Here is a 27,469-nt window from a genome sequence, read left to right as displayed (position 1 = left end):
ACATCGTTAGCGTTAGAGTGTACGGCGGAGCAGGGGGGGGGAGTGGCTATTGTAATCACGGGCCGCCGCTGAGAAGGAACTGCTCATCCCAGGATGATGTTAAGTCCCGAAGATCAAAGGATGTTCACGGGTTAGCCGACTGGCTAGGAGGAGCACCAGAGAGCTGCTGGGGTCTTCAGCTGGGGCCGCTGCTCACATAGGGCGACCCGTCACTCCAGTTAAGCGGTTTAAAGTATAGGCAAAGAAACCATTCCTGGGGTGTTATTGGGTGGAGGGAAAGATGGACCACATGTAGGCTGTCCCCAGCGTGTGTAAGATGTGATGTGGTGTACCTGTCATTTATTCATCTGACGTTGAATGCAAAAAAAGACCCGTCACAGTTCAAGTTAATGGGGAAATTGTGATTGATTTGTCTTGATAGAAGGAAAAAAATCATTCGTAAATAAATAAAATAAATCGTTGTTCGGTTATAATCTCATTGGCTGGTTCATCTCCATATTATTCAGGTCGGGTTTGGCGGTTCCATTAGTTAGAGAGTGGTTAGAGGTGCAGTGTGCAGGGCTGATGGCGTCTGGCAGAGAGGGGGGGCTGTTGCAGGGGGGGGGGGGGGGGGGGGAGTGGGGGGACTTGGGCAGGTTGAAGAATTCTGGAAGAGCTGCAGAGGTCAAACATGAAGGGTGGCGCAGACATGAGAGGACAAGAGTCTGCACCAAAACCTGCATGGCCTTCTGGGAAAACCATCCTCCTGATGTTGTGAAGCAGGAGTCCATTCTTCATTCTCAGAAAGATTTTTCTATGGATTGACATTGTTTATTAAGTATGTATAATTAAGAGATAAACCTGATTATATTACTTCCTCTTGCTTACAGTTTACCTAATTTTCAGACGAGTCATGTGAAAGATTGGATTCCATTGATAAGGGCTTGGTGCTCATGAATTAGGATTTTCTGCGTTCAGACTGAGTGGGAATAGTAGCCTAGAAAGATAAAACCTATAGGTTGTCTTCTATCTCTCTCACACACATTCACTATCCATCCGCTTTCCTCTCCCCCCTCTCTCTAAAACACATCCCTCCGCTCACCACCCACCCACCTGTTTCATTCTCTACAACACGCGGAGAAAGCTCGCGCTCACCTCCACCCTGCTTCCTCGCGCTGGAGCGCGTTCTGGTCCCGCCGTCACGGGAGAGGACGCACAGGTACAGCAGCGGGAGATCCTTCCCCTCCTGTCTCACTAAAGCTTCTTTATCGAGTGACGCTAGAGCGCCAAACCAACAACCTTCTCGCGTTCCGCTCACGCGGAGCTTGTTGATCTCACCCCGCCTTGGTCCATCGGATCTGGGATAGTTCCGGTGATTGATCGACTCTTCCTAAAGCGACGGGGGCTGCGGGAGGGAGACTACGCGAAAGGGGGGGGTCGTCTGAATCACCAGGAGGGGATCAGGGGGATCTGTTACCGCTTATTAGATATGGCGACGTGAGATGAAGAAACCGATTGGAGACATGAACGCAGACCCGGGGAGATGAGCCGAGTCCACAGCGGGGAACACACTCACACAACCAGTTGAATCTGGTCTTTTTTGACTGACTAAAGTTGGACCAAGCGCTGTTGGACCGGCGGACATGTTGCTCTGTTCTGGGAGAAGGTTCCTGGAGCAACTCCTCGAGACCATATGACGAATGTAGGAAACTGAGAAGATTGTGGCCGTCCAGCATCTCCAGCAACTCCGGCATCTCCAGCATCTCCAACATCTTCAGCATCTTCAGCTCATCACACCCCTCCTCAGTCCAGCCGTTGGATCGTTGGTTTCTTCTATTCCTGGGATCACTGTTCATCTGGAGGTAGGTGATCATGATGCTGTTTTGGTTTGGACTCTTTCAGATCTCGTCTTCTCATTTCAAATGTCACAGGGGATTTTTTATTTTTTTACCGCACGAGCGGCATCTTGCGCTGTCGCGCCGCCCCGCGGGACGGCTGCCGCTGCTCTCCGCACGCGACGGATGCACCTGTTGTCACGCCGGAGGTACGAGGCGCTGTAGCCGTCCTGAAAGATCCTAACGCTGGTTCATCATTGGATGACCGCCAATCAAAGCCTCGTGAGATTGATTACCAGTAGTTAAAGGATCCTAATACGGCTGGTGCTGTGCGTCCGTCCGTGTGCTGCTCGTGCTCAAAGGCCTGCAGCTGGACGGTCCCACTCTGGTCTTCACTGGGCAGCGATCAGATGATGATCAAATCGTCTGACCGTTCTCCCGCGATCCGTGGTGTGATTCGGATGCCTTAACCCCTACTGGCCCAAATCCTTCAGCTGTCAGATCCTCCGGGGGCCACCGACCGTCGGCTCTTACCTAGCGTTAATGGACAGCGCGAGGTGTTGCTCAAGGGACTCGGCTCCGAACCAAACCGCATCGGCAGTCATTACCGCTTTGGCTTCAAGCAGCGTTCATTTCTTTCCCCTTTCGACCGAGTTTTAAAACAGGCCTTTATGATGGACCAGCGAATGATTGGAATTCAGCCAGACCAAGGGCAAACACGTGCCCTCCTCTGAAGCCAAGCGTCAACCATGCGAGGACGCTCCCAGTCTCAGTCCCAGTCCGAAACGGAAGGATTCGAATTAGCCAAGATGTGGACGGGAGCAGAGAGATGCTGTCGGCAGGATAGACCGTTAAACCCGGGACTTGACCCTGGTTCCCCCCTGCTTGGAGTGGCGGGAGACGAGGTGCCGGTTTTCGTGGTTGTTGAGAAAAGCTCCGTAATGGGAACGCTGGTGGAGTCCAGTCTCCCCGGGTAAGAAGCCTTTCCCCGGGTATGAGGACATGTCACAGTCAGAGGAGCATTATGGTTGAAAGCCTCCGACTGCATGACTCTTTATATAACTGTAGGCCATCATTGAAATGGAATGGGGGTTATTTTCGTGATTTTACCGGCAAGTATGACAGGATTTATAAGGAAAAAATCATCATCATCAAGAAATACAGCATCAAAATGCAAATATGATAAAAAGGTATTGATTTGCAAGTTCAAAGACATATTTGGGTTGTCTGCATCTGTTTGTGATTGTGTTGCTCCATGTGTGTTTGGTGTGCATCTGTTTATGTGTGCTGCTCTCCGTGTAGGTGTGTGTTTGATGTGTATCTTTGCTTGTATGTGAATCATTGTTTCTCTATCTCTGTCTCCCATGTGCGAGGAGGAGAGAGTGTGAATCCCCACCCTGAGATGGAGTTTGTGTGTGTAGCTATGTTTTGTGAATCTTCTCTCTCTCTCTCTCTCTCTCTCTCTCTCTCTCTCTCTCTCTCTCTCTCTCTCTCTCTCTCTCTCTCTCTCTCTCTCTCTCTCTCTCTCTCTCTCTCTCTCTCTTTCTCTCTCTCTCTCTCCTTGTGTTTGTGTGCATCCATCATGTATGTGTGTGTGTGTGTTTGTGCATGTGTGTGTGTGTTTGTGGATGTGTGAGTGTGTGTGCGCCAGTGAGTGGAAGCGTGCGTACGTGTGCGAGCGTGTGTGTATGTCAGCGTGTGTTTCTGTGTGCATGTGTGTGTGCATTTTTGTAAAACTACTTCTTCTTGAATGTTGATTTTACAACAATATCACCTTTGACAATAATGTTATCTTTGAAACATTCTTCCACATTATTATGGTCCATGGAGAGGACAGTTGAGGGGATCGGTCTTCCCCTCCAGACAAACCAACATTTCTAAATCAGCAACAAGGGTCCATTGGTATTAGGCATCAGCCACCCCCGTTTTCACTACTGCCTTTGAACACAAAAGCATTTTTCAAAATGAATCTCAAAGTTTAGCAGCTGGATAGAGGGGGAATAAAATACATAAAAGATGCACCTCGCTGAGGGAGTGACACCCAAGGGTGCTGCTGACCCATGGATCAAACACCCAGCCTCCTTAGATCTCACTTCTGTCTCTCTGCATGTGTGACCCCTGTCTGTCTACCTGTCTGTCTCTCTGTGTGACCCCTGTCTGTCTACCTGTCTGTCTCTCTATGTTACCCCTGTCTGTCTACCTGTCTGTCTACCTGCATGTGTAACCTTTACTCCTGTCTGTCTACCTGTCTGTCTCTCTGCATGTTTTACCTTTACTCCTGTCTGTCTACCTGTCTGTCTCTCTGCATGTGTTACCTTTACCCCTGTCTGTCTACCTGTCTGCTTGTGACTGGATCCTGATGTGCCATCCTAGCCTCTTATCTACACTACCTGTCAGCTGTATATCTACTACCTGTCTCCACCTGTCTACTGTATCTCTAAACCTGTCTATCCACCTGTCTACTGTATCTCTAAACCTGTCTATCCACTTGGCTACTGTATCTCTAAACCTGTCTATCCACCTGTTTACTGTATCTCTAAACCTGTCTATCCACTTGTCTACTGTATCTCTAAACCTGTCTATCCACCTGTCTACTGTATCTCTAAACCTGTCTATCCACTTGTCTACTGTATCTCTAAACCTGTCTATCCACCTGTCTACTGTATCTCTAAACCTGTCTATCCACTTGTCTACTGTATCTCTAAACCTGTCTATCCACCTGTCTACTGTATCTCTAAACCTGTCTATCCACCTGTCTACTGTATCTCTAAACCTGTCTATCCACCTGTCTACTGTATCTCTAAACCTGTCTATCCACCTGTCTACTGTATCTCTAAACCTGTCTATCCACCTGTCTACTGTATCTCTAAACCTGTCTATCCACTTGGCTACGGTATCTCTTCTACATGTTTACGTTGGGAGGCGGAGAGGGGAGAGAGAGGTGCAGACAAAGAGAGAGAGAGAAAGAGGTACTGACAGAGAGAGAGAGAGAGAGAGAGAGAGAGAGATAGAGAGAGAGAGAGAGAGAGAGAGAGAGAGAGAGAGAGAGAGGTACAGAGAGAGAGAGAGAGAGAGGTACAGACAGAGAGAGAGAGAGGGGTGTAGACAGAGAGAGAGAGAGAGAGAGAGGGGTGTAGACAGAGAGAGAGAGAGAGAGAGAGAGAGAGAGAGAGAGAGGTACAGACAGAGAGAGAGAGAGAGAGAGAGAGAGAGAGAGAGAGAGAGAGAGAGAGAGAGAGAGAGAGAGGTACAGATAGAGAGAGAGAGAGGTACAGACAGAGAGAGAGAGAGGTACAGACAGAGAGAGAGAGAGGGGTGTAGACAGAGAGAGGGAGAGAGGTACAGACAGAGAGAGAGAAGGAAGACGTGTGCAGGCGACTGGATGAGTGGGTGGTGTTTCTGCAGGACAATCGCAGAAGCAGATGGCTGATGAAATGCATTCTCATGCTAATATAATGCAGCATTAGCCCGATAAGACACATTCCATGTGTCTTAAGAAATTGTAGCGGTTTGATTGCAAGATTCAAGAAGAGACTTAATTTCTTTAATTTCTTAATTGTCTTTTAATACAGACACACATGTCTGTCTGTATTCATCCATATTTAGTCCAATTTGTTATTCCACATTATATGCGTGCATCTCAATGAAAGCAGCTGGTTGAATCCCTGGTTGAAATGGAAAACCCTCTAAATGGGCCCCTAAGGGCCCCTAAATGGGGTGACCTCTACCCACTGGGCTCACAGAGAGGGGCCCCTAAATGGAGTGACCTCTACACACAGGACTCACAGACAGGGGCCCCTAAATGGAGTGACCTCTACACACACAGCTCACAGAGAGGGGCCCCTAAATGGAGTGACCTCTACCCACTGGGCTCACAGAGAGGGGCCCCTAAATGGGGTGACCTCTACACACACAGCTCACAGACAGGGACGCCTAAATGGCCTCAGCTGGAACACTGGCCCACACTTACACTCATATTAGCATAGGAGAAGCTGTGGATCAACAACTGAGAAACGATGTTATAGGGATTTAACCAGTTGAATTTCATTGAGACGATCAACGATCTCTACTTCAAGGTGTGCATATGCATATAGAACACATAGCAATGAGCCTCTCTCTCTCTCTCTCTCTCTCTCTCTCTCTCTCTCTCTCTCTCTCTCTCTCTCTCTCTCTCTCTCTCTCTCTCTCATGAAATGAAACATAGTGACTTTGTTCACAGTGTTAATCAAATGTTCCTTCATTTTCCTAAATAGTCCCATGTTTTTTGAAGTATATTAGTGGCTCCCATCGCTACACTCTTGGTGTTTTCTGGCATCTCACAGCAACACAAATGGTGTCTGGCATGAGCTTGTACTTCTACAATGTGACTCGGTTGTGTCCTAATTCCTTAAAACTCCAAACACAAAACTGAAAAGAGTCATTTATGCCAAAACTCCACAAATCTCTTGCAAAATGAAACACTGCACTCAAAACCCCGTTCTCTCTTCTCAAACAGATTCTTTCCACCAAAACGATACACACAGCTATCATATGAATATCTCTCACCGAGCATCACTTGAACACTGGTGTTATTCACACTGCCATCAAAATACTGTTTATATATGTTTAGGTTTCATGAGGCATTTATATTATTTATAGAGTCAAAGCGTAAACTCAGGTTTCATACTGCAACGATAGAGGTCTGAGGATACACAAATGTTATAGTCAAACGGTGAACTTACAGTTGATGCTGCAACATTGGTATAGGTCTGAGAATACAGAAATGTTACCTATTCAGGCAAAAAACTCAGTAAAATGTAAAGCACTGCAGCAAGAAAATGTTTAGCCTGCCTTTCGGGGGACGTGATGAGGAGATCAATTCACAAATACAGAAAGGTAATTTATTGTTACTGTAATACAGTAAAATGCACACTGAACTGACGGCCACACACCAGTTTTCCTAGCCCAACAAAAATTGAAAGGAAGCATATAACCAGCGGGGAAACAGTTGACACGTCTATAGCTCCTGATGGGCCGGAGGACCTCCGCTACAGCGCCTTGTTCTCCAGCTCAGCAGCGCCTTGTTGTTCTTCTTTCACCCCTCTCTGTTCTCTCTGTTCTGCATGCTGCTCCAGCACACTAGAGGTCACCTGAGGCCTCTTTTAGGCTCTGAAACATGATGAAGGCTGTGTTAATTAGGACATACTACAGGTGATTTCACTGATTGGCGCCACGCCTGTAGTGCCTGCCATCGACTCTTCTCCTGCGCAGAGGATTGTGGGGCCGATTTTTAAAAAGGCATGCTGGTTCGTAAATATGTTAAATGTGTCCACGTCTGAGAAAATATTTCTGATCATGTTATTTATACCTAAATGACATCAGTGTTGTTTTCCCACATTGAGGTTGTTTAAACGATGAAATTTATTCTATAAAGGTCCCCTACATACCCTTCCCTTATCATGCTACCGTTGAACGCAAACTGGACAGCCTTTCCAAGCCTTTTTTCCAAGCCTTTTTTCCAAGCCTTTTTCAAGCATATATGCCCTAGTCCTCTATAAGCTATGGGGGGTACCCAGAAATCTGTTCCTTCACAATCCTTCACAGACCTATTTGTACTGAAGTGTGTTTTATGTGAGTGACTATGCTTTTATGTGTGTGTGTGTGTGTGTGTGTGTGTGTGTGTGTGTGTGTGTGTGTGTGTGTGTGTGTGTGTGTGTGTGTGTGTGTGTGTGTGTTCGCATGCATAGCTATATTTAGGTTAGTGACTGCGTTAATGTGTGTGTGTGTGTGTGTGTGTGTGTGTGTGTGTGTGTGTGTGTGTGTGTGTGCGTGCGTGTGTGTGCGTGTATTTATATAAGTGACTATGTACCTGCATTGATGTTTGTGTTTCTGTGTACATTCATAGCTATTCAAATGTGTGTGTGGGTGTGCAAATGTTTGCATGTGTGTGTGTGTGTGTGTGTGTGTGTGTGTGTGTGTGTGTGTGTGTGTGTGTGTGTGTGTGTGTGTGTTGGGGACTACTTATATACGTCTGTCTATGTGTGTGCATTTATGCATTGACATTCCTACTTGTGTCCATCTTTCCCTGTGTGTGCAGGCTGAAGATGCCGTTCCACCATGTGCGAGCAGGCCTACTCTACCCTGACAACTACCTCAGCAGCTCGCTCTCTGAGGGCAGCGAAGCCTTCCAGCTCACCAGCATCTCCCCAGAGGAGCTCGCAGGTAACGTGGGGACAGAGCTGCCCAGCCGTAGCACAGCCCAGCACGCTGAACACGTCTATCGACGGGGAAATAAGGGGTTTGACTAGAGTTTCTATATTTATCTTACTATGTTGAAGGTTTGCACTGCTATTAGCTTCCTTAAGCCGAGCCATTGAGACAATTCTTGAGTGTAGAGGAAGGAACATTTATAGTATATCAGGTTTCTTTATTAGGTTTAGTCCCGTTTTCCCAGAGACATTATGTGGAATTTGTTAGAGAACATATGAATATATGCTCATCAGGACTTTGCTTTGAGAAATATGACCTAATGTATCACCTAGTAGTATCTATGATGTTCTATACGCAGTTAGGATGAGTATTAAAGCCTTTCAACTCGCCCAACTATAGATTGTGAACATTGTGTTGGGAGCTGAATCTAGGACACACCTCCAAGGGATCTCTGTCAGCTCGCACTAACACTCATGACTTCAAACATGTGCACTATTGAATTCTGCTTCACTGAGCTATGGTTTCAAGTCCTTTTGTCCTCCAAATCTCTTAATCCGATGTCCCTGAAGGGGAATTGGCAGATCAATTCGCCACCAGCACTCCGTGGTCAAATACAATGACTGCTCTGTATGCGTGCGTCTATGCGTGTGTGTGCGTGTATCTGTTGGTGTTTTTTTTCTTATTACATCTCACCTTGGCTTCAACCAGAAAAAGTTATACGTATGGAACTTGCGGTGTTATGTAGCACAAAGTCCTTGTGTCATCGAGGTTAAGGTGTATCCATCATGGATGAATTGAACTGGTTGTGGCTTTATATCCAAAGGCTATTCCTCGGTGCATAGATACAGATCGACCCATTTAGAAAAAGGTCTGGTTGGCAAAAAGACATTCAAGTCCAGGCCTGTAAACCTCTCCTTTAATAATAATAATAATAATGGATTGAATTTATAGAGCGCTTTTCTAGACACTCAAAGACGCTTTACAGTGAAGGGGGGACCTCACTAACAACCACCTGTTTGTAGCACCCTCTCGGGTGATGCACGGCAGCCAATCTGCGCCAGAACGCTCACCACACACCAGCTTGAGGTGGAGAGTGAGGGAATTAATTAGTCAGCCAATTATACAGGAGGATGATAGGGGGCCAGATTGAATGAGCCTGGTTGGGCCAGGACACCGGGGAAACCCCTACTCTTTGCGATAAATGCCCTGGGATCATTAATGACCTCAGTAAGAAGTTAGAATCCTATTGCAATGCAGATATAGGCTAGTGTACAACCTGTTGAAGGTGGGAATTACTTTGCTTTTAACCTGTTTTCCATCAATTTTTGTAAACTATCAAGAGGTCGGCTGAGACATTAGGTTAGGATTTGTGCAACACAGTGAGCGGTGTCATGTCAGACACACACTGATATACGCATTCATAATACAGTTGTAGCAATGTCCTTGCTAAACGCCACCAAGGGGACTTTTAGTGGGCTCCTCCAGACAAGGTCGCAGGGTGGCGGGGTTGAAAGCTGATTTAATGTAAGATTTGCAGACCAACCTCACACATGACGCTGGGCTCCATGTTGCCATGCAGGAGAGCTCCCTGAGTGTGTGCCCTGACGGCTAGTTTAACCCGTGCACACTGATCACTCATGGTGCAGCCTCACCCAAAGCAGTCCAATCAGACTCGGCAAGGTGAGTCTGCTCAATCCAGCCATCATCCTCAGACATTTGGATGACTATCACTTTTTCTTGTTTAAGTCAAATTTGATGCAAAGAAATGACCATGTACAGCAGCACACACACACACACACACACACACACACACACACACACACACACACACACACACACACACACACACACACACACACACACACACACACACACACACAGACAGACAGACACACCTTTCTAAGGAAATACCTCTCACTAATAGTAGAAGGGGAGGGAGAGAGGATGAGAGAGAGAGAGAGAGAGAAAGAGCGAGGTGATACCCTGGTCGAGTGAACAGCAGAAGGGGATATTCACAGGCTTAGAGGGGACTGAGAGGGCATCACAAGCTCTTGCTGAAGTGACAGATAGTAAAAGGTGGGTGGAGGATGACGAGCTTAGGCAGGGTTATTTCCAAGACGGACACGAGTGGGCACAGAACACCCGACACTGTGTCCGGGCAGATAGACTAATGACAAGCACGCTAATGCAGAGACAGAGAGGGAGAGCGAGAGAGCAAGGAACAGTAGAACACTCATTCAGAAATTGGAGCACATTTTGACTGTATCATTGGCGAGGAAGATAACCTCAATACCTTCAGGAAAAAAAAATCCTTGTTCAGTGGCTACTTTGTGAATATGCTGAAGTGGAAAGTGGGATCTAGCTGGTCTGAGGTTTGAAAACGATTTAGGAAAATAATTTAGTGACAGAAACAAAAACAAAACAAAAACGAATTGATGTAATCATGCCTTCACATGTGACTATCGAAAGCTGGGGTAGGCGGTGGAAGGAACAAGCCAGAGGAAGCTCGATTTGGAAAATATCCAACCGAATAAATCCCTCCTCTCCCTTCTGGCCCCCATCTTATGCCAGTCCCCCAAAACATGTGACAAATGTGAAAAAAGTTCTGAATAAATAAATGTCCTACTCCCGTGCTGCCTTGTTCCCCCCCAACAAACCTCTGTAGCTAGTTAGGAGGTCTCCCGCCTGTTTGGGGAGCATGCACCATCTTCACAGAGGCGACAAACTGAGGCATCACTCATAGAGCTTATCATGGTTCTTTCAGTACCCGGGCACGGGCAGCAGACTGAGGAGTAGAGGTCTGGTGCATCAGTGGAGCAGAGCCATGATCAGTGCTATGATCCACACCAGCGTCCTGTCATGACACCTTTGAGAATAGGCTCCATTGGCAATTGGTGCTGGTGTGCATGTGTGAAAGTAGTGATCTATCCATCTGTATCATAATGAATCAATATAAATGGATGTCAACATAGGTTAATGCAGACCGGTGAAGAACTGCCACTCTAGTCCAGCGCAAAGCGGTCGGTTTGGTTAAGTTCCACAGGAGAGAAACATCGGACGAGGGCGTCTCTATCACGTCCACAGATCCGCCCGCCCGGGCGTTTCTCGCCAGGTGTGCGTCCTCCTCTCCGTCTCCCCTCTGCACCTGATACTCCTCTGATTGACAGGCCATTAGTTGGAGATTGACAGGGAGCTTTGGGCGACGTCCCCTTGGAGCTCTGACTCCACTGCTGCCTGAGGAGACACCTGCGCGTGTGGGCGTGTCTGTGTGGGTGTGTGTGGGTGTGTGGACGTGTGTGTGGGTGTGCGTGCGTCTGTATGCACGTGTCTGTCTGTGTTTGCGTGTCTGTGTGTGTGCGACTGTCTGTGTGTGTGCGCTTGTCTGTGTCTGCGTGTGCGAGTGTCTGTTCGTGCCTGTGTGTGCGCGTGTCTGTGTGCGCGTGTCTGTGTGCGCTTGTCTGTGTGTTTGCGCGCGTCTGTCTGTGTGTGCGTGTCTGTGTGTGCTTGTGCGTGTGTCTGTGCGTCTGTGTGTGCATGTCTGTGTGTGCGCGTGTCTGTGTGTGCGCGTGTCTGTGTCTGCGTGTCTGTCTGTGCGCGTGTCAGTGTGTCAGTGTGTGCACGTGTCTGTGTGCGTTTGCTTTTGTCTGTGTGTGCACGTGTTTGTGTGCGTGTGCTTTTGTCTGTGTTTGCGCGTGTCTGTGTGTGCTTGTGCTCTCTCTTGAACGTAGAGACTGGGGGGCTGCGGGGGCGGGCGTCTCTGAGGAAGTTGAGTCAGGAACTGCTGCAGGAGGAGACGGTCTGTTGACGCCTGGCAACCCTCCGGCTCCTCCATGGGAGACGCAGGAAGACGGAGCATAGGGAAGGATGGGGAGAGGACAGAGAAAGAGATCAGAGAGAGACCAGAGGAGGGAGAGACGAAGAGATGAGAGAGAGACCGGAGGAGAGAGAGACAAAGAGAGGAGGGAGAGAGAAAGAGATAAGCAAGAGACCAGAGGAGACAGAGGCCAGAGGAGAGAGACAAAGAGAGGAGGGAGAGACAAGAGGAGAGAACAGACAAGATGATGAGAGAGAGACCAGAGGAGGGAGAGAGAAAGAGATAAGAGAGAGACCAGAGGAGAGAGACAAAGAGATGAGAGAGAGACAAGAGGAGAGAACAGACAAGCTGAGGAGAGAGAGACCAGAGGAGAGAACAGACAAAGAGATGAGAGAGAGACCAGAGGGAGACACAAGGAGATGAGAGAGAGATTAGATGAGAGAGAGAGACATAGAGATGAGAGAAAGACCAGAGGAGGGAGAGACAACGAGATGAGAGAGACCATAGGAGAGAGAGACAAAGAGCGGAGGGAGAGACCAGAGGAGAGAGCGACAAAGATGAGAGAGAGAGCAGAGGAGGGAGAGACAAAGAGATGAGAGAGACCAGAGAAGGGAGAGGACAGACAAAGAGATGAGAGAGAGCAGAGGGGAGGATGGGGTGAGAACAGAGAGAAGAATCAAGCAGCTTATCTTTATTGTTCTGCGGGTGGAGAGCGTGGGACTGGGGGGGAGGGGAGAGGCTCCACTTCCTCCCGATGAGGGGAAGCCTCTTATCATCAAGTTCCTCTTAAACTCTCCAATCATTTCAACAGTAATTCACTCTATCTGTTATGATGGAGTTGCCTTACGACGGAGTTCTGCTTGACTGCTCAGGGATGCTAGGCAGTAGGACCATTGATAGTAATATTAGTATTATTGATAAAAATGCTATTTCTTTTACAGCTAGAAGAAGAATTTAAAGTAAGAAATTACGCTACTGGCCAGGTCTATAACCTAAAGACCTTTATATTTAGGCTACTGGGCAGGTTTATAACATGAATGCCTTTATATTTAGGCTACTGGGCAGGTTAATAACTTGAAGACCTTCCATTGCTCCGTTAAGAGGAGGGGGGGATTTTTGTTGTGTTTTGCTTTCAATGAATGTCCTTATTGTCTGACTGGAGCCCTCCGTCTCCACAGATGATGCTTGATTTTTAATAGATAAATATCAATATATATGAATTACCGGACGTCATTCAAGCTTATTTTATAGCAGCCTATATTTTCTGTAAAATTGAATGCAGATGCTTACGCAATTGATGTTAATTTGTTTCCAACATGAACTTTTCACCTATGAGGGTCCCTATAAGCTCATTGCAGGCACACATGGTGTTTGAAACCATAACACTAAGTACCACTAGTATGCAGGAGGAGAGGCCGCTGCATCACAAATCAATGTCTTATCAAAGAAACCAGAACATTCTCACAGCAATTAAGTCTTACGCCCACCAGGCCAGCAAAAGGCCATATAATGACGTAGATAACTGGCCCTCCGGTAAGGCCTCAGGCTGACGTAGCTCACTGGCCCTCTGGGCTCGTGCTGACGTAGCTCACCTGTCCCCGGTGGCCTCAACAGCAGGAGGGATTGACTGGAGATTCTTTCTGTAGGCCTAGAATCTGTTTGGATTACTGCTCTCATTGATATGAGCTGCACTGGAAGCAGCAATGAAATATTGAGCCAGTCTTGAGACCGATGGGAATGTATAATAGTTTAATACTGACAATCACTAGGCCCGCAGAGAAGACCATACCGGCCTTACGGCTCCGTGGCGTATGATCTCATGACTTGGTATTATTAGTAATTCACCAAGCTAAAGTGATGGTCACAGTAGTCCGTACAGGCCTGATATATATATGTATGTTGTTACGGCACGGCTCTTGGCCAGAGCAAATATGGAGACACACTGTGTAAAAGTTATCCTTATTTATTAATCAACAGAAGTTAACCAAAATAATGATGTAACAAAAGTCAAACGAAGAGTAAATGGTGTCTGGAGAGGGAGAGAGCCATGGGCAGACTGGGGAGCCTTATACCTGCAGCTTATACCTGCAGCTCCACCCACCAGGAGCCACCTGAGAGGAGAGAGGGACAGGGAGGAGCAAAGGGTCTTGCCCAAAGCTACACAACAACACACAAAACAGCCAGCGGGCCGTCACAATGTCCTACTCCATCAACAAACCTTAAACAGAAGTGGACTTTTATTTGGATTTGCTTGATCACTAAATATCACAGCAAGAAAAATGAAAAGGGTCAACTTTGTTTATGTATCTATTATGTCTTCTTCATTATTATTGCTTTGTACTCTTCCCAGAAATCCGAGAGGCATTCCGTATTCTGGACCGCGACGGGAACGGCTTCATCTCCAAGCAGGAGCTGGGCATGGCCATGCGCTCCCTGGGCTACATGCCCAGCGAGGTGGAGCTGGCCATCATCATGCAGAGGCTGGACATGGATGGTGAGGGGCACACACACAAACACACACACACACACACACACACACGCACGCACACACACACACACACGCACGCACTCACGCACGCACGCACGCACGCACGCACGCACGCACGCACGCACGCACGCACGCACGCACGCACGCACGCACGCACGCAGGCAGGCAGGCAGGCAGGCACGCACGCACGCACGCACGCACACACACACACACACTACACACTAAAACACATACACACACACACACACACACACACACACACACACACACACACACACACACACACACACACATGCCACATACACACACACTACACACTAAAACACATACACACACACACACACACACACACACACACACTAGGTATGCACACAGGACATAGTAACACACACACAAAATAATAACACACACACACACACAACATGACGGTACACACACACTACACACTAACACACTTACCAAACACACTACACACTAACACACACAAACACACAAACAGACACACACTGAACACTTAAACATACACACACACACACCCATTTACACACTGATACACACACACAGACACACACAAGTAGTAGTGTGTGTGTGTGTTTGTGTTTACAAACACACACACATACTACATGTACACAGACACACACACACACACACACACAAGTAGTAGTGTGTGTGTGTGTGTGTGTGTTTGTGTTTACAAACACACACACACACTACACCTACACAGACACACACACACACACACACACATACATACTACACACTAACACACAAAAGAAAACACACACACGACACAAAAACACACACACAGGATGGACAGGGCGGACAGGTTGGAGCGCTTCCCAAGGGGGTGGCGCTATCCAGGGTGCTGATCTGGGACCTGCTGCCCAGAAGTGTGGGGGTGCTGAATGTCTGTGGCCAACAAATATAGAAATACCCAAACAGACACACATACATTCAGTTACAGACACATGCACGTGCTGCAGTAAAGTTGTAAAGAGAACAGAAATTAGAGGAAAAGAGGTTCCAGTTTATTACTGAACGTCCTCTCCCCTGCACCAATTGAGTGTTGCATTCCACACACCTGTGATTGCCTGGCAAGATGGACTCTTGATCATTATGGAAGACATGCCCTGATTGGTCAGAAGTGAGCCCTGAGCGGTCTACAATGGAAATAGTCCCACACAGAGGGATTCGCAGTCAACTCAAAAGAGATCTTCTCGCAGCTCTTTGACTCATGAATAGCTGATTGATGTCTTAACAAATGAGCCTCAAATATGTTCTCTTCAAGCTAACCTACAGCCCCTTCTTGACAACAGTGTGAAGCCAAACTCTGACATCTTCCATCCCGTGTGCTGATGAAACCTTCTAACAGGAAGAAAGGGAGGTGCAGCGGGGAGGGTGTGTATGATTGGCCTTGAAGCCATTAAGCCTCACACAAATTACGCTGTGGGTCCAATCGGTTCAGTTTGTAGCCATTGGTTTCCAGAGTGAAGGGTGGCCGGTCCAGAGCGCTGGCCTCGCCCCCCCAGGAGTCAGATCAGAGCAGCGTTACAGCGCCCTGCCCTGGCTGATCTCAGCACTGCAGCAAAAGGTCTTCCAGCTCAGTGTAATTTAGCCAGGCTCCACCAGGGGGACCCCCTGGTCTCCAGTCCACCTCGGTTCGGCCCTACTCCGAATAGAGTGGGGGGCTGGAGCCTGGAGCGGGGGGCTCGAGGGGGGGGCTGGAGCGGGGGGCTGAAGGGGGGGCTCGAGGGGGGGGCTGGAGCGGGGGGCTCGAGGGGGGGGCTGGAGCCTGGAGCGGGGGGCTGGAGTGGGGGGCTGGAGCCTGGAGCGGGGGGCTGGAGTGGGGGGCTGGAGCGGGGGGCTGGAGCCTGGAGCGGGGGGCTGAAGGGGGGGCTGGAGTGGGGGGCTGGAGCCTGGAGCGGGGGGCTGAAGGGGGGGCTGGAGTGGGGGGCTGGAGTGGGGGGCTGGAGCCTGGAGCGGGGGGCTCGAGGGGGGGGCTGGAGCCTGGAGCGGGGGGCTGGAGTGGGGGGGCTGGAGCCTGGAGCGGGGGGCTGGAGTGGGGGGCTGGAGCCTGGAGCGGGGGGCTGAAGGGGGGGGCTGGAGTGGGGGGCTGGAGCCTGGAGTGGGGGGCTGGAGTGGGGGGCTGGAGCCTGGAGCGGGGGGCTGGAGCCTGGAGCGGGGGGCTGGAGCGTGGGGCTTCCAAAGTGCGTTGGCGAGGGAGGGCTGGACTTCCGAGCGTGTTCGGAGAGAGCAGGAAGTCCTGCCAAGCGGCGAGAGCAGAGAGAAAGGGCGGGAAGTTTGCCAGAGCGACGCTTAGTAAAAGGGGAGCTGCTTCAGAGAAAGTGGCACCTTTGGGCATAAAAGTGGATGGAGAGCCTTCTGTAGGGCAGCACCAGGTTGGAAAGAGAGAGTAGAAAATAAACAGCCCAGAAAATGCTCCAAACACCTTTGGTTAAGCATAGCTGTGACAGGTAAGATGGATGTCATGAGCCAATCGGAGAACAGATGCCTGATAAAAACCTGACCAATGACTATGCCATCTTTAACAAATGACACTCAGATGTCCGCCCTTGGATGGACAGGCTATTGATCCTTCTTACATCAAGGTTATATAGGCCTCTATTTGCATAGGCTTGGGTCCGTTTGGTGGTTTGTGTGAGTTTGGTTTCCATGGTGATATTCCATCGCTCATTGGGCATATGAGTCAGGATAGGCGAAGGCCCGCTGCTGTCATCCTGATTGTTCGGTTCATGTAAACGAAGCCTCTGACCTGGGTTCAGTCTGACTCGTGCTTCTCCCTACCGAGGAACAGCACTTTATTTCTCAGAGCGTATGGCGGACTCACCAAGGACGTGAGCGGACACAAAGACGTGAACCGCAACAGGCAGGGACTACGCGCGCCTCGCTGCCGCTGGAGGAGATTCTCTGTTGGATAGGCCTCCTCCGGGTTGCTTCTCTGCTATCTGCCAAACTGAACGATGGTGCGTTTGTTCTACAGGCGAGGGCCGTGGACGTGGTTCCCATGGGCGGTCACGGAGAAGGGCGCATGGGAAAATGAGCCCTTCAAAGAGTCTGGAATGAGTAGACCCTTTTTTAATCTGCTACTGGGACTGGCTGACAGCCGCTCACATTTTTTACTTCCTGTTTCCACAGTGTCCCACGTTGTTTACAAAGTAAAGAAGGAAACAAGGAAACAGGTTGTAAACAACTTGAGACGATCTGGAAACAGGAAGTAAATAACGTGAGACGCTCCGGAAACAGGAAGTAAGCAATGTGAGAGGCTGTGGAAACAGGAAGTAAAAAAAACATGAGACGTTCTGGAAGCATGCATTAAACAATGTGAGGGTTACTTACATCTAAATCGGTGGAAACAACCTAACAAGTGCGCAGGCACACACACACACTGTGTTTGGAAGGAAAATGACTGCTGTCACCACCAGTGTTTTCTATGCTTGAATAAAGCCTGCTGATCAGTCTTGGGGCTCATTGCTCTGTTTTCACAAATAAATCAACTCTGGCGCCCCCCGGGAACATCAAGCCAGCTCCAATCTGGCAATTTATGGCTTTCTCTTTTTACTAAGTGTGGGTGTGGACTTTAGAGACCCCTTTGTTTGATTTTTTTTGTGTATCATTGTTACCCTCACATTACGGTGTTTGGCGTGCGTAGCCTGATGTTTCGTCCAACCCTCCCAAGTTAAAGGGTATAAGCACTGTTATTTGAGTGTAACTCGTTAGCAATGGCATAGCCATCCGTCTACTGTTATTGAGGGAAATGCGAGTTGACTGTGCCTGCCTCTGTAGGAGACAAATGAGCTACTGGCTCATTTCTGGCCAATCAGGGCCATTCATGGAATCCATCTCGCCTTGCACATTTTTGCACACGAGTCATCATCTCAATGGCATAGAATGTGAGCAGAGAGGAGTGTTTATTTTTGGGTTTGTTTATTTTCCAAATCTTCCGCTCTCTGTCTCTTTGTGTACCTACAGCCCCTAACCACGCACCACGCTAAGCACATGTTGTCAAGGAGCCTAGCGCTGCATGGAGAAGAACAATGGGGAACTAGCAGTCAGCCTCCGTTCTGAGCCCTACTGGGAAGCACGGGGGACACACTAGTGGGGATGCGTCTGACTTGGTGTACAATGGTGTAAAGGAGTTGGGAGAGTTGAGTCATCAGCAGGGATGTGTCATGAGCTGCTTTAAGATGCCTTTCCTCCGGAAATAGGAACCAACTCATTTTCTGCCCCATTACATTTGGGTCTCAAGGGATGTTTTCACACCATCATCCTCCACCTGGCTGTCTTTCTACCCCTCCACCTGTCTGTCTTTATACCTCTCCACCTGTCCATCTTTTTACCTCTCCACCTGTCTGTCTTTCTACCTCTCCACCTGTCTGTCTTTCTACCTCTCCACCTCTCTGTCTTACTACCTCCACCTGGCTGTCATTCTGCTTCCACCTGTCTGTCTTTCTAGCTCTTCACCTGTCTGAGTTTCTGCCTCCACCTGGCTGTCTTTCTAGCTCTTCACCTGTCTGTCTTTCTACCTCTCCACCTCTCCGTCCTTCTACCTCTTCACCTGTCTGCCGTCTACCTCCACCTGTTTGTCTTTCTACCTCCCTACCTGTCTGTCTGTCTTTTTACCTATCCACCTGTCTCACTGTTAGTGTGCCTTCCTGACTAACTGAGTGTGTGTGTGTGTGTGTGTGTGTGTGTGTGTGTGTGTGTGTGTGTGTGTGTGTGTGTGTGTGTGTGTGTGTGTGTGTGTGTGTGTGTGTGTGTGTGTGTGTGTGTGTGTGTGTGTGTGTGTGTGTGTGTGTGTATTTATTTGTGCGTGTGTGTGTGTATGTTTGTGGCATGTGTGTGTGTGTATGTGTTTCTGGTACGTGTGTGCGTGTCTGTGTGTGCACATATATATATGTGTGTCCATTTGTGTGCGTGTGTGTGTGTCTATGTGTGTCCATGTGTGTGCGTCTGTGTGTCTATGTCTGTCTGTGTGTGTGTGTGTGTGTGTGTGTGTGTGTGTGTGTGTGTGTGTGTGTGTGTGTGTGTGTGTGTGTGTGTGTGTGTGTGTGTGTGTGTGTGTGTGTGTGTGTGCTCCTTGCAGGGGACGGCCAGGTGGATTTCGAGGAGTTCATGACCATCCTGGGCCCCAAGCTGCTGTCCTCTGACAATAGAGAAGGCTTCCTGGGCACGACCATCGACAATATCTTCTGGCAGGTGAGGGAACCTATCATGTATCTTACTGCCTTCAACTACTGGGCCCTTGTATTAGTTGTACTATTAGTATTTCACTTCCAAATACTCCCACATTTACTCTCCCATAAACACTACACATGTGTTGAGATGTTTAGAACCTAAATCCAACCCATTACACACTCTTGAACGGAGTTTCATGCCCTAAGTCAGGGGTCCCCAAACTATGGCCCGCGGGCCGTATACGGCCCGCGGCGCCCCTTTGGCCGGCCCTCCACCTCTCTGCACCTCACCATTTGAACTGGCCCAAAGAAGCAATATTTTTTTTTTTTTTTTTTTTTTTTTTAGTTGACGCTGTTCATTCATTCCGTCACCTGAGATTAGAACTCGAGGCCGTCAGTAGGGTATGTATGTGTGACCGTGAGCCACACATACATACCCTAGGCGACCTCCCCTAGGGCGACAAATGCGTTGGGGGCGCCCTCTGGTGGCGCCCTTAATTAAAAAATATATAAATTATAATATACGACGCGAACGGAGAAGCGAGGGGGCGCGGGAGTAATTGCCAGGGTGGCCCGAAACCGTCAGCGGGGCGGCCCGAAACCGTCAGCGTAGAACCCCGCTCGGAAGACCTGTCCAGGGCGCAAGTTGATTTCGAGTCGCTTAGGGCGCCGAAACGGCCAGCGCCGGCTCTGGTTCTAATGGTTGACATCTGTTACATTTGCATCTTGTTTTTTTAACACTAAAATATATTTTTTATTAACCATTTATATTTTATATAATTATATATGTGTCTGTTTTATTTATATGACGTATGTTCATGACCGAATTTCCGCTACCTGACAAGCTGATGGAAGTCATGCGCAGAGAATATCAGGCTGCAGTTGAACAGCAGTGTGATGGCGTGCAGTAAAGTGAGGAAAATTGACAGAGAGTGTCGGGTTTTTAAAGAACAATGGACCAAGGATTATTTTTTTGTTCCATGGAAAGACTGTGCCATTTGTATTATATGTAAAGAAAATGTGGCCGTGTTTAAAGAATACAACCTTCGCCGCCATCACGAAACCCGCCACAAAGAGTATGCTAGCTTGAGCGGGCTGGCGAGAGATGATAAGGTTCGACGTCTGAAAGGCGGGCTAGCTGCTCAACAGGCCTAGTATACAGCCCACGTGATTGATCCCGGCCCCTCATCACAGTCAGGAACGATAATGTGGCCCCCAGAGAAAAAAGTTTGGGGACCCCTGCCCTAAGTGCTCATGTAGTGAATGGATTGCTACGGTTTGAGATGAGCCTCTCATTGGTTTGTTTTTGTAGATTGTGTTAACTTATGAATAAATTAAGAGAGAGAGTGAGAGATAAAGGGAGAGAGATTAAGAAAGAGAGAGAGAAAGAAAGAAAAAGATAGTCAGAGTGAGAGTCACAATTTCGTGCTAAAAATAATGCTGCATCTGAGAGAGAGAATGTTGAGATTAAGAAATGAAAGATGGAGGAGACTGAGAGCAGAGGCAAGAAGCCTCAAGGAGATGGAAATGAATGAATGATAAAGAGACCACTCCACAGAGAGAGAGAGAGAGAGAGAGAGAGAGAGAGAGAGAGAGAGAGAGAGAGAGAGAGAGAGAGAGAGAGAGAGAGAGAGAGAGAGAGAGAGAGAGAGAGAGAGAGAGAGAGAGAGAGAGAGAGAGAGAGAGAGAGACGTGGAGGAGGATGAGAGAAGATGGTGCAGATACCGGCAGAAAGCCATTCATATGTTGAGTAAATGGAATATACTGAAATCACATGAGTCAGAGAGAGAGTGATAGAGAGAGAGAGAGAGAGAGAGAGAGAGAGAGAGAGAGAGAGAGAGAGAGAGAGAGAGAGAGAGAGAGAGAGAGAGAGAGAGAGAGAGGGAGGGGGGGGGGGGGGGGAGAGAGAGACAAGAGCGACAAGAGAGACAGAGAGCGGGGTTTGGGGGAGGAGAGAGGGTGAGAGAGAGAGAGCGAGAAAGAGCAAGAGAGAGCAAGAGGAGAGAAAAATGGAGAGAAAGGGAGAATAAATGCACCAAAAGGTCTGTCCTGAAGGTCGTCGACATTGTGTGTCCCAAGGGTGATTTATAAGTTTAATCTCAGACAGAGAGAGAGAGAGAGAGAGAGAAGAGAAATATGAAGAGAGAGAGTAAGAAAGGCGCTGACAGGCAGGGAGCGGGAGAGTAAGAGGGAGAAGATGAAACAGTCAAGGTGAGGGAGACAGCGAGAGAAAGACAGAGACGGATAGAGCTAAAACAATAGCAGGACCATAACGCGAAGAGAGAGAGTGACACAAAAGACAATATCTGGGGGGGCAACATCCCCAAGATGATGTGTTTTGTGTGTGTGTGTGTGTGTGTGTGTGTGTGTGTGTGTGTGTGTGTGTGTGTGTGTGTGTGTGTGTGTGTGTGTGTGTGTGTGTGTGTGTGTGTGTGTGTGTGTGTGTGTGTGTGTGTGTGTGTGTGTGTGTGTGTGTGTGTGTGTGTGTGTGTGTGTGTGTGTGTGTGCGTGTGTGTTGAACAGGAGGAGCCTGAGGCAGGTGTGGAGTTGCATGATGTGCAGATTCAAATCAAGCTGTTCGAATCAATCATGATCATTATCCACGTTATTATGTCATTGTCCTTCTTATTGTCACTCAGTGCTTAGTGATTGTCTTCAGTGATTGGCATGGAAACTGCAAAAATCTGTGATTTCTACTGTGTTTTACTAAGAGGGTATTTTTGTTGGTGTATTTCAGAGATGGATCAGATTCAGAGCAGATTCTGTCTTCCACAAGTTCTATGGTTTCTAGAACTTCCGGAACTCTTTTTTTTTGTGAACCTAAGTTAGTGCTTGTTCTGATGTGTGTCTTCTCTATGAAGATTACGGCGTGTCTGCTGATGGCAGAGGCGTGTTCCGCCGCAAATGATACATGGTGCTATCTTACAGATCGATAAAGCAGTTGTGCAATTGACCAAAAAATACCTGGTCCAAGTACACTAGTGGATAGAGCAGTTGGTGTTGCTATTTTGACGTACCATCATTGAAATATTATGATGATGATGTGGATTGTGAAAAAATAAATCATTGGGGCTGCATGAATGAACAAATAATAATAATACCCATAATAAACTTGAGCAAAGTAGGCTATATCCCAGCCTTCACACGCTGTCAAAATATCAGATTGTCAAATGCGCTCATGGCTCTTAAAGGGGACGGGAGATGGCATTCACATTGGTTTATCGCATGTTGCGCCAAAAACGCAACAGCGCCAGAGATCTGCCCACAAAGCTATACGCGTTTCGCGCTTCTCACTTGTGTTTCAGACCGTTACAATAGGGCCCTGTAAGTTTATTCAAATGTCTTCATCAATGTGTAAGAGCAATGTTGCATATGAAATTAGCCACACTGGGGCATTATCGTATCAGTATACGAGAAGTTGTACCCTCCCTCTCTCTATCAACCGCTCGCCAGACAGAGCTCCACACACCCTAAAGGACTAACATGACATGGAGATAGTAGGAAACATCTGGGGTCACTTCAAAAACACAAACACATCTCAGTGACTCTATTGTACCCAGCTGAAATCAACGTTTTCAACAGCGCTTTGATAGCCTATGAACAGGAGCCAATGGACTCCCTCTGAGGGTTTGTCTTAGACTAAGGGCTTGTTCCTCTGGTCTTAGACTAAGGGCTTGTTCCTCTGGTCTTAGTCTAAGGGCTTGTTCCTCTGGTCTTAGTCTAAGGGCTTGTTCCTCTGGTCTTAGACTAAGGGCTTGTTCCTCTGGTCTTAGACTAAGGGCTTGTTCCTCTGGTCTTAGACTAAGGGCTTGTTCCTCTGGTCTTAGACTAAGGGCTTGTTCCTCTGGTCTTAGACTAAGGGCTTGTTCCTCTGGTCTTAGTCTAAGGGCTTGTTCCTCTGGTCTTAGTCTAAGGGCTTGTTCCTCTGGTCTTAGACTAAGGGCTTGTTCCTCTGGTCCTAGGCGGAGGGTTCACAGGTTTTTCAGCGAATGCGTGAGAAGGGGGTTGACCTTCCTACAGGTCAAAGGCAAACTCCACCGCTCTGCCCTGGACAGATCAGCCCCAGCCTACTTTCAATGTCTTCACTCAACTCTGACCCCTTCCGTAAATCTCGTCTGACGAGATGTCTGCAACTGAGCTCTTGAAGACAGGAAGGACATGGCGGAGTCAGGTGGTCAAAGGTCAACTAATTTATCCTTAATTCTGTATCAGCCTGTCTCTCTGTCTTCAGCCTGATAGAAATAATCATCAGAATTAAAGTCTTACAATTTGACTAAGGCACTTTTCAAAACAAGCAACCAAGAGCTTTAAATTAGCAAATCAAAAATAGAAAAATTCCAGATGAAAAACTGTTACAACACTAATAAAATGAGCCATCCATCCTAGCATGGGGAAATGAAGGATAATATCCACCACAGTTAATCTGTTTGATGTTTCTGCTCACAGAGCACTGGAGAAACATAAGTGTGTATATTTTTAGATTTTGATGTCTTTGTCCGGAATGGATACATTGGCCCCCGTATCTCTCTACCCAATCAGCTTCACGCACCAGGATCTGAAATACAGGTCAAGAGATTGAGCCCCCAGATGAGCAGCAAGCTTGTCTATCTCCTTGAAGTTCACCCAACTAACACAGAGGACACAACCTCTGTGTTTTTTTTTTACGATTTTTTTTTGCATTTTTTATGCTTTATTATAGAGAGAGATAGAGAGGACATGCAGCATATTACGACGGGCGGGATTCGAACCCGGGTCGCCGCGTTCAGGCCTGTGCCTATATGGTACACACTTTAACCCGGGGTGCCACCGGGGCTCCCCCAACAATACTAGTTATAATGCAGCATCAGAATGCTTCCAGACATTCAATGAGACCGGGGTTGGGTATGTTGCCCCCCAGGACCAGGTGTATCTACTCGTGTCTCCGGTGGGACGGCTCCTTTCCTCTGCATTGAACATTACCTATTGCTCGCCGACATGCTCCTCGAGGGGAAGGGGCTTAGAGACGAGGGCAGACGGAGAGCAGCTGGAGGGTTAGGCCGGGGAGACGCCTGCTCCTGTGACTGACGGGTCCTGCCCCAGCATGTCACCCGTCACCACGCATCACCCCTGTTGTCTTTGAGAAGCAAATAAAGCCCCCGAAACACACACACACACACATGCACACGCGTACACTACACACTCACAAACACACACACTCACAAAAGCATGCATACAGGTATGCATTCTCAAACACGTACATACAAACACAAACGCACACATACATGCACACACACACACACACACACACACAAACACACGCATATGCAGAGACGCACACACACACACACACTCTCTCTTGACCTTGGCATCATGCCCGTTGCGTTACACAGGCTGGGAGGCTCTGTGGGGTTGATCACGCCTTGGATCACGCTGAGAGATGAGGGTTAAAGGAACAAGGTGGCTGGGTTGAGGACAAAAGGAGCGTTGCTGGTTTCAAAGAAGTAAAGGAGCGTTGCTGGTTCAAAGGAACAAAAGGAGCGTTGCTGGTTTGAAAAAAGACGTGTGCTGGGAAGGTCATTGAGTCAGTGAGAAGGAGCTGTGACTCAGGAGCTCTTGAACCCTTTTTACACCTCATACTCATCCAGCTGCCTGGAGGCCTGCGTCAACACAGCCCAGGCTCAGCACAGCGCCTCACTTCAGGACAGGGTTTGAGATGGCGGAAGGCACATTTGGAGACAAATTGAATGTGGGGCCAAAACTAAATGGAGAGTTACCCTGGGTGGAACATTTAGAGAATGGAGTGAACTCAGCTCTTTGAGATGCAGTGAAACAAGTGTTGAAGAAAGAGGGTATTAATGTGTTGAAGTCATTAACAATTTGGATCATTGGTGATCATTGGTGATCAGTGTGTGTGTGTGTGTGTGTGTGTGTGTGTGTGTGTGTGTGTGTGTGTGTGTGTGTGTGTGTGAATGCATGGGTACAGGTAGACAGAAAGGCAGATGGGTAGCTAGACGGCCATATGGATAGATTGACAGATGGACACATTAGCAGACAGGTGGGCAGACGGACTAAGCCCCTGGAGAGAAAGACCAAGCCCCTGACAGACCAAGACCCTGACAGACCAAGCCCCTGACAGACCAAGCCCCTGACAGTCCAAGCCCCTGACAGACCAAGCCCCTGACAGACCAAGACCCAGACAGACCAAGCCCCAGATAGAGCAGACTAGTAGTAATAGTAATGACCAGTTAGTAGTGATATATTCTATATACAGCATCACAGCAAAAACAGAAAATATCTGTTCATATTTTACATACGTATACTATAGTAAATTTATGTTATGTTTATTCTAATAATAAAGAGATGTTACAGTTATTATGTACTTGTGTTCCCAGAGAAGATTATTATTAAGATATTGCATGAAGATTGCAAGATTGCATGAAGAAGTCATGAATTAATTACCAGGAAAGCCAAGTGTAAGACAAGCGCTATAAAGCTTCGGATCCTCATTAATAATTTTATGTTTTTCAATAATACAACAATAGCATTTTATTCATAAAAATTGAATTACATTGATTGTATGTGTGTTTGTGTGCTGCGTTTATGAACACATTAATTAATAGAGCCTGGTCTGCAAGAAGAAACGCAAAGGAGGGAATGCAGTCCAGGTCTAAAGGAAGCGGCCTATGTAGTCCAGGTCTATGTAGTCCAGGTCGCAAGGAAGCGGTCTATGTAGTCCAGGCCTAAAGGTTGCGGTCTATGTAGTCCAGGTCTAAAGGTTGCGGTCTATGTAGTCCAGGTCTAAAGGAGGCGGTCTATGTAGTCCAGGTCTAAAGGAGGCGGCCTATGTAGTCCAGGTCTAAAGGAGGCGGTCTATGTAGTCCAGGTCCATGTAGTCCAGGTCCCTGAGGTTGTGGACACCAGGCTCTTCAAACCTGTGGGTGTTTCTGTGTGAGGCTCTACCACGCCGGGTCTCTGAACACCAGCCCACCGCGCCACACATCCTGGGGTCCGTCTGGGTCCGTCGGCCGGGCCAGCTGCTCCTGGGGTTGGGGGGACATGTTGCTAGGGGGGCTTGGGGGACCCGTTGCTAGGGGGGCTGGGGGTGTGTGATTTCTTATGCATAAAAAGAGTGTGATGGTTACTTTAGGATGGCTGGTGGGTGGTGTTGGTGGTGTTGGTGGTGTAGAGGGGGATGGGGGTCTTGTTGACTGCTTTAGGAAATACATCTTCAATAAATGTATATATATATATATATATAAACATGCATGTGTGTGTGTTGTCTAAATGAGGCATAAAAAAAACGAAAAACAAAAATACCTGCAAAAGTACACACATTTTCTGACCTACACAATATAGTACACAATTATACACACCCACACACAAAGAAACACACGCGGTACACCTGCTACAAAATTATTTCTGACTGTGTGTGTGTGTGTGTGTGTGTGTGTGTGTGTGTGTGTGTGTGTGTGTGTGTGTGTGTGTGCAGTTCGACATGCAGCAGCTGTCTCTGGACGAGTTGAAGCAGGTTCTGTTCCACGCCTTCCGAGACCACCTGACGATGAAGGACATCGAGAACATCATCATCACTGAGGAGGAGAGCCTCAAGGAGTCTTCTGGGAACTGCCCCGAGTACGAAGGAGGTGGGCCTTCAAGCATGCCCCTGTGTGTGTGTGTGTGTGTGTGTGTGTGTGTGTGTGTGTGTGTGTGTGTGTGTGTGTGTGTGTGTGTGTGTGTGTGTGTGTGTGTGTGTGTGTGTGTGTGTGTGTGCTTGTACATGTGTGTGTGTGTGTGTGTGTGTGTGTGTGTGTCTGCACGTGTGTGTGTGTGTGTGTGCGATGTGTTGAAGGAATGCAGTTTATCGTGTGTACATTTTGTCTTCCAAGAGACGTTAAGAACACAGCCAAACTCCTTCTGGCTCTTTGAGCAATCTCAATGGATAACTATAGACTTATCAGTGAGCAAATCTGTTCATGTACTCAGAATCAAG

The 27,469-nt window shown here is 48.0% G+C and overlaps 1 protein-coding gene across 2 annotated transcripts in view; it reads left to right on the top strand.

The window, feature by feature from the left end:
• Positions 1 to 1,023: 1,023 nt before the first annotated feature.
• caln2 (calneuron 2) overlaps positions 1,024 to 27,469 on the top strand; it is a 28,886-nt gene continuing 2,440 nt past the window's right edge. Inside the window, exons 1-5 of one of the 2 annotated variants that reach the window (XM_060055843.1) lie at positions 1,024 to 1,841; positions 7,891 to 8,015; positions 14,168 to 14,311; positions 19,410 to 19,522; positions 26,969 to 27,122. In XM_060055843.1, the coding sequence (XP_059911826.1) occupies positions 7,898 to 8,015; positions 14,168 to 14,311; positions 19,410 to 19,522; positions 26,969 to 27,122 (529 nt within the window). In that variant the 5' untranslated portion in view covers positions 1,024 to 1,841; positions 7,891 to 7,897. Of the gene's footprint in view, positions 1,842 to 1,973; positions 2,788 to 7,890; positions 8,016 to 14,167; positions 14,312 to 19,409; positions 19,523 to 26,968; positions 27,123 to 27,469 lie in introns of those variants that run through there. The other variant, XM_060055842.1, reaches the window with a different exon arrangement.

Source organism: Gadus macrocephalus, chromosome 7, assembly GCF_031168955.1.
Source record: "Gadus macrocephalus chromosome 7, ASM3116895v1".
In the NCBI taxonomy this organism is placed as follows: Eukaryota; Metazoa; Chordata; class Actinopteri; order Gadiformes; family Gadidae; genus Gadus; species Gadus macrocephalus.
This window is presented reverse-complemented; position numbering and strand designations above follow the sequence as displayed.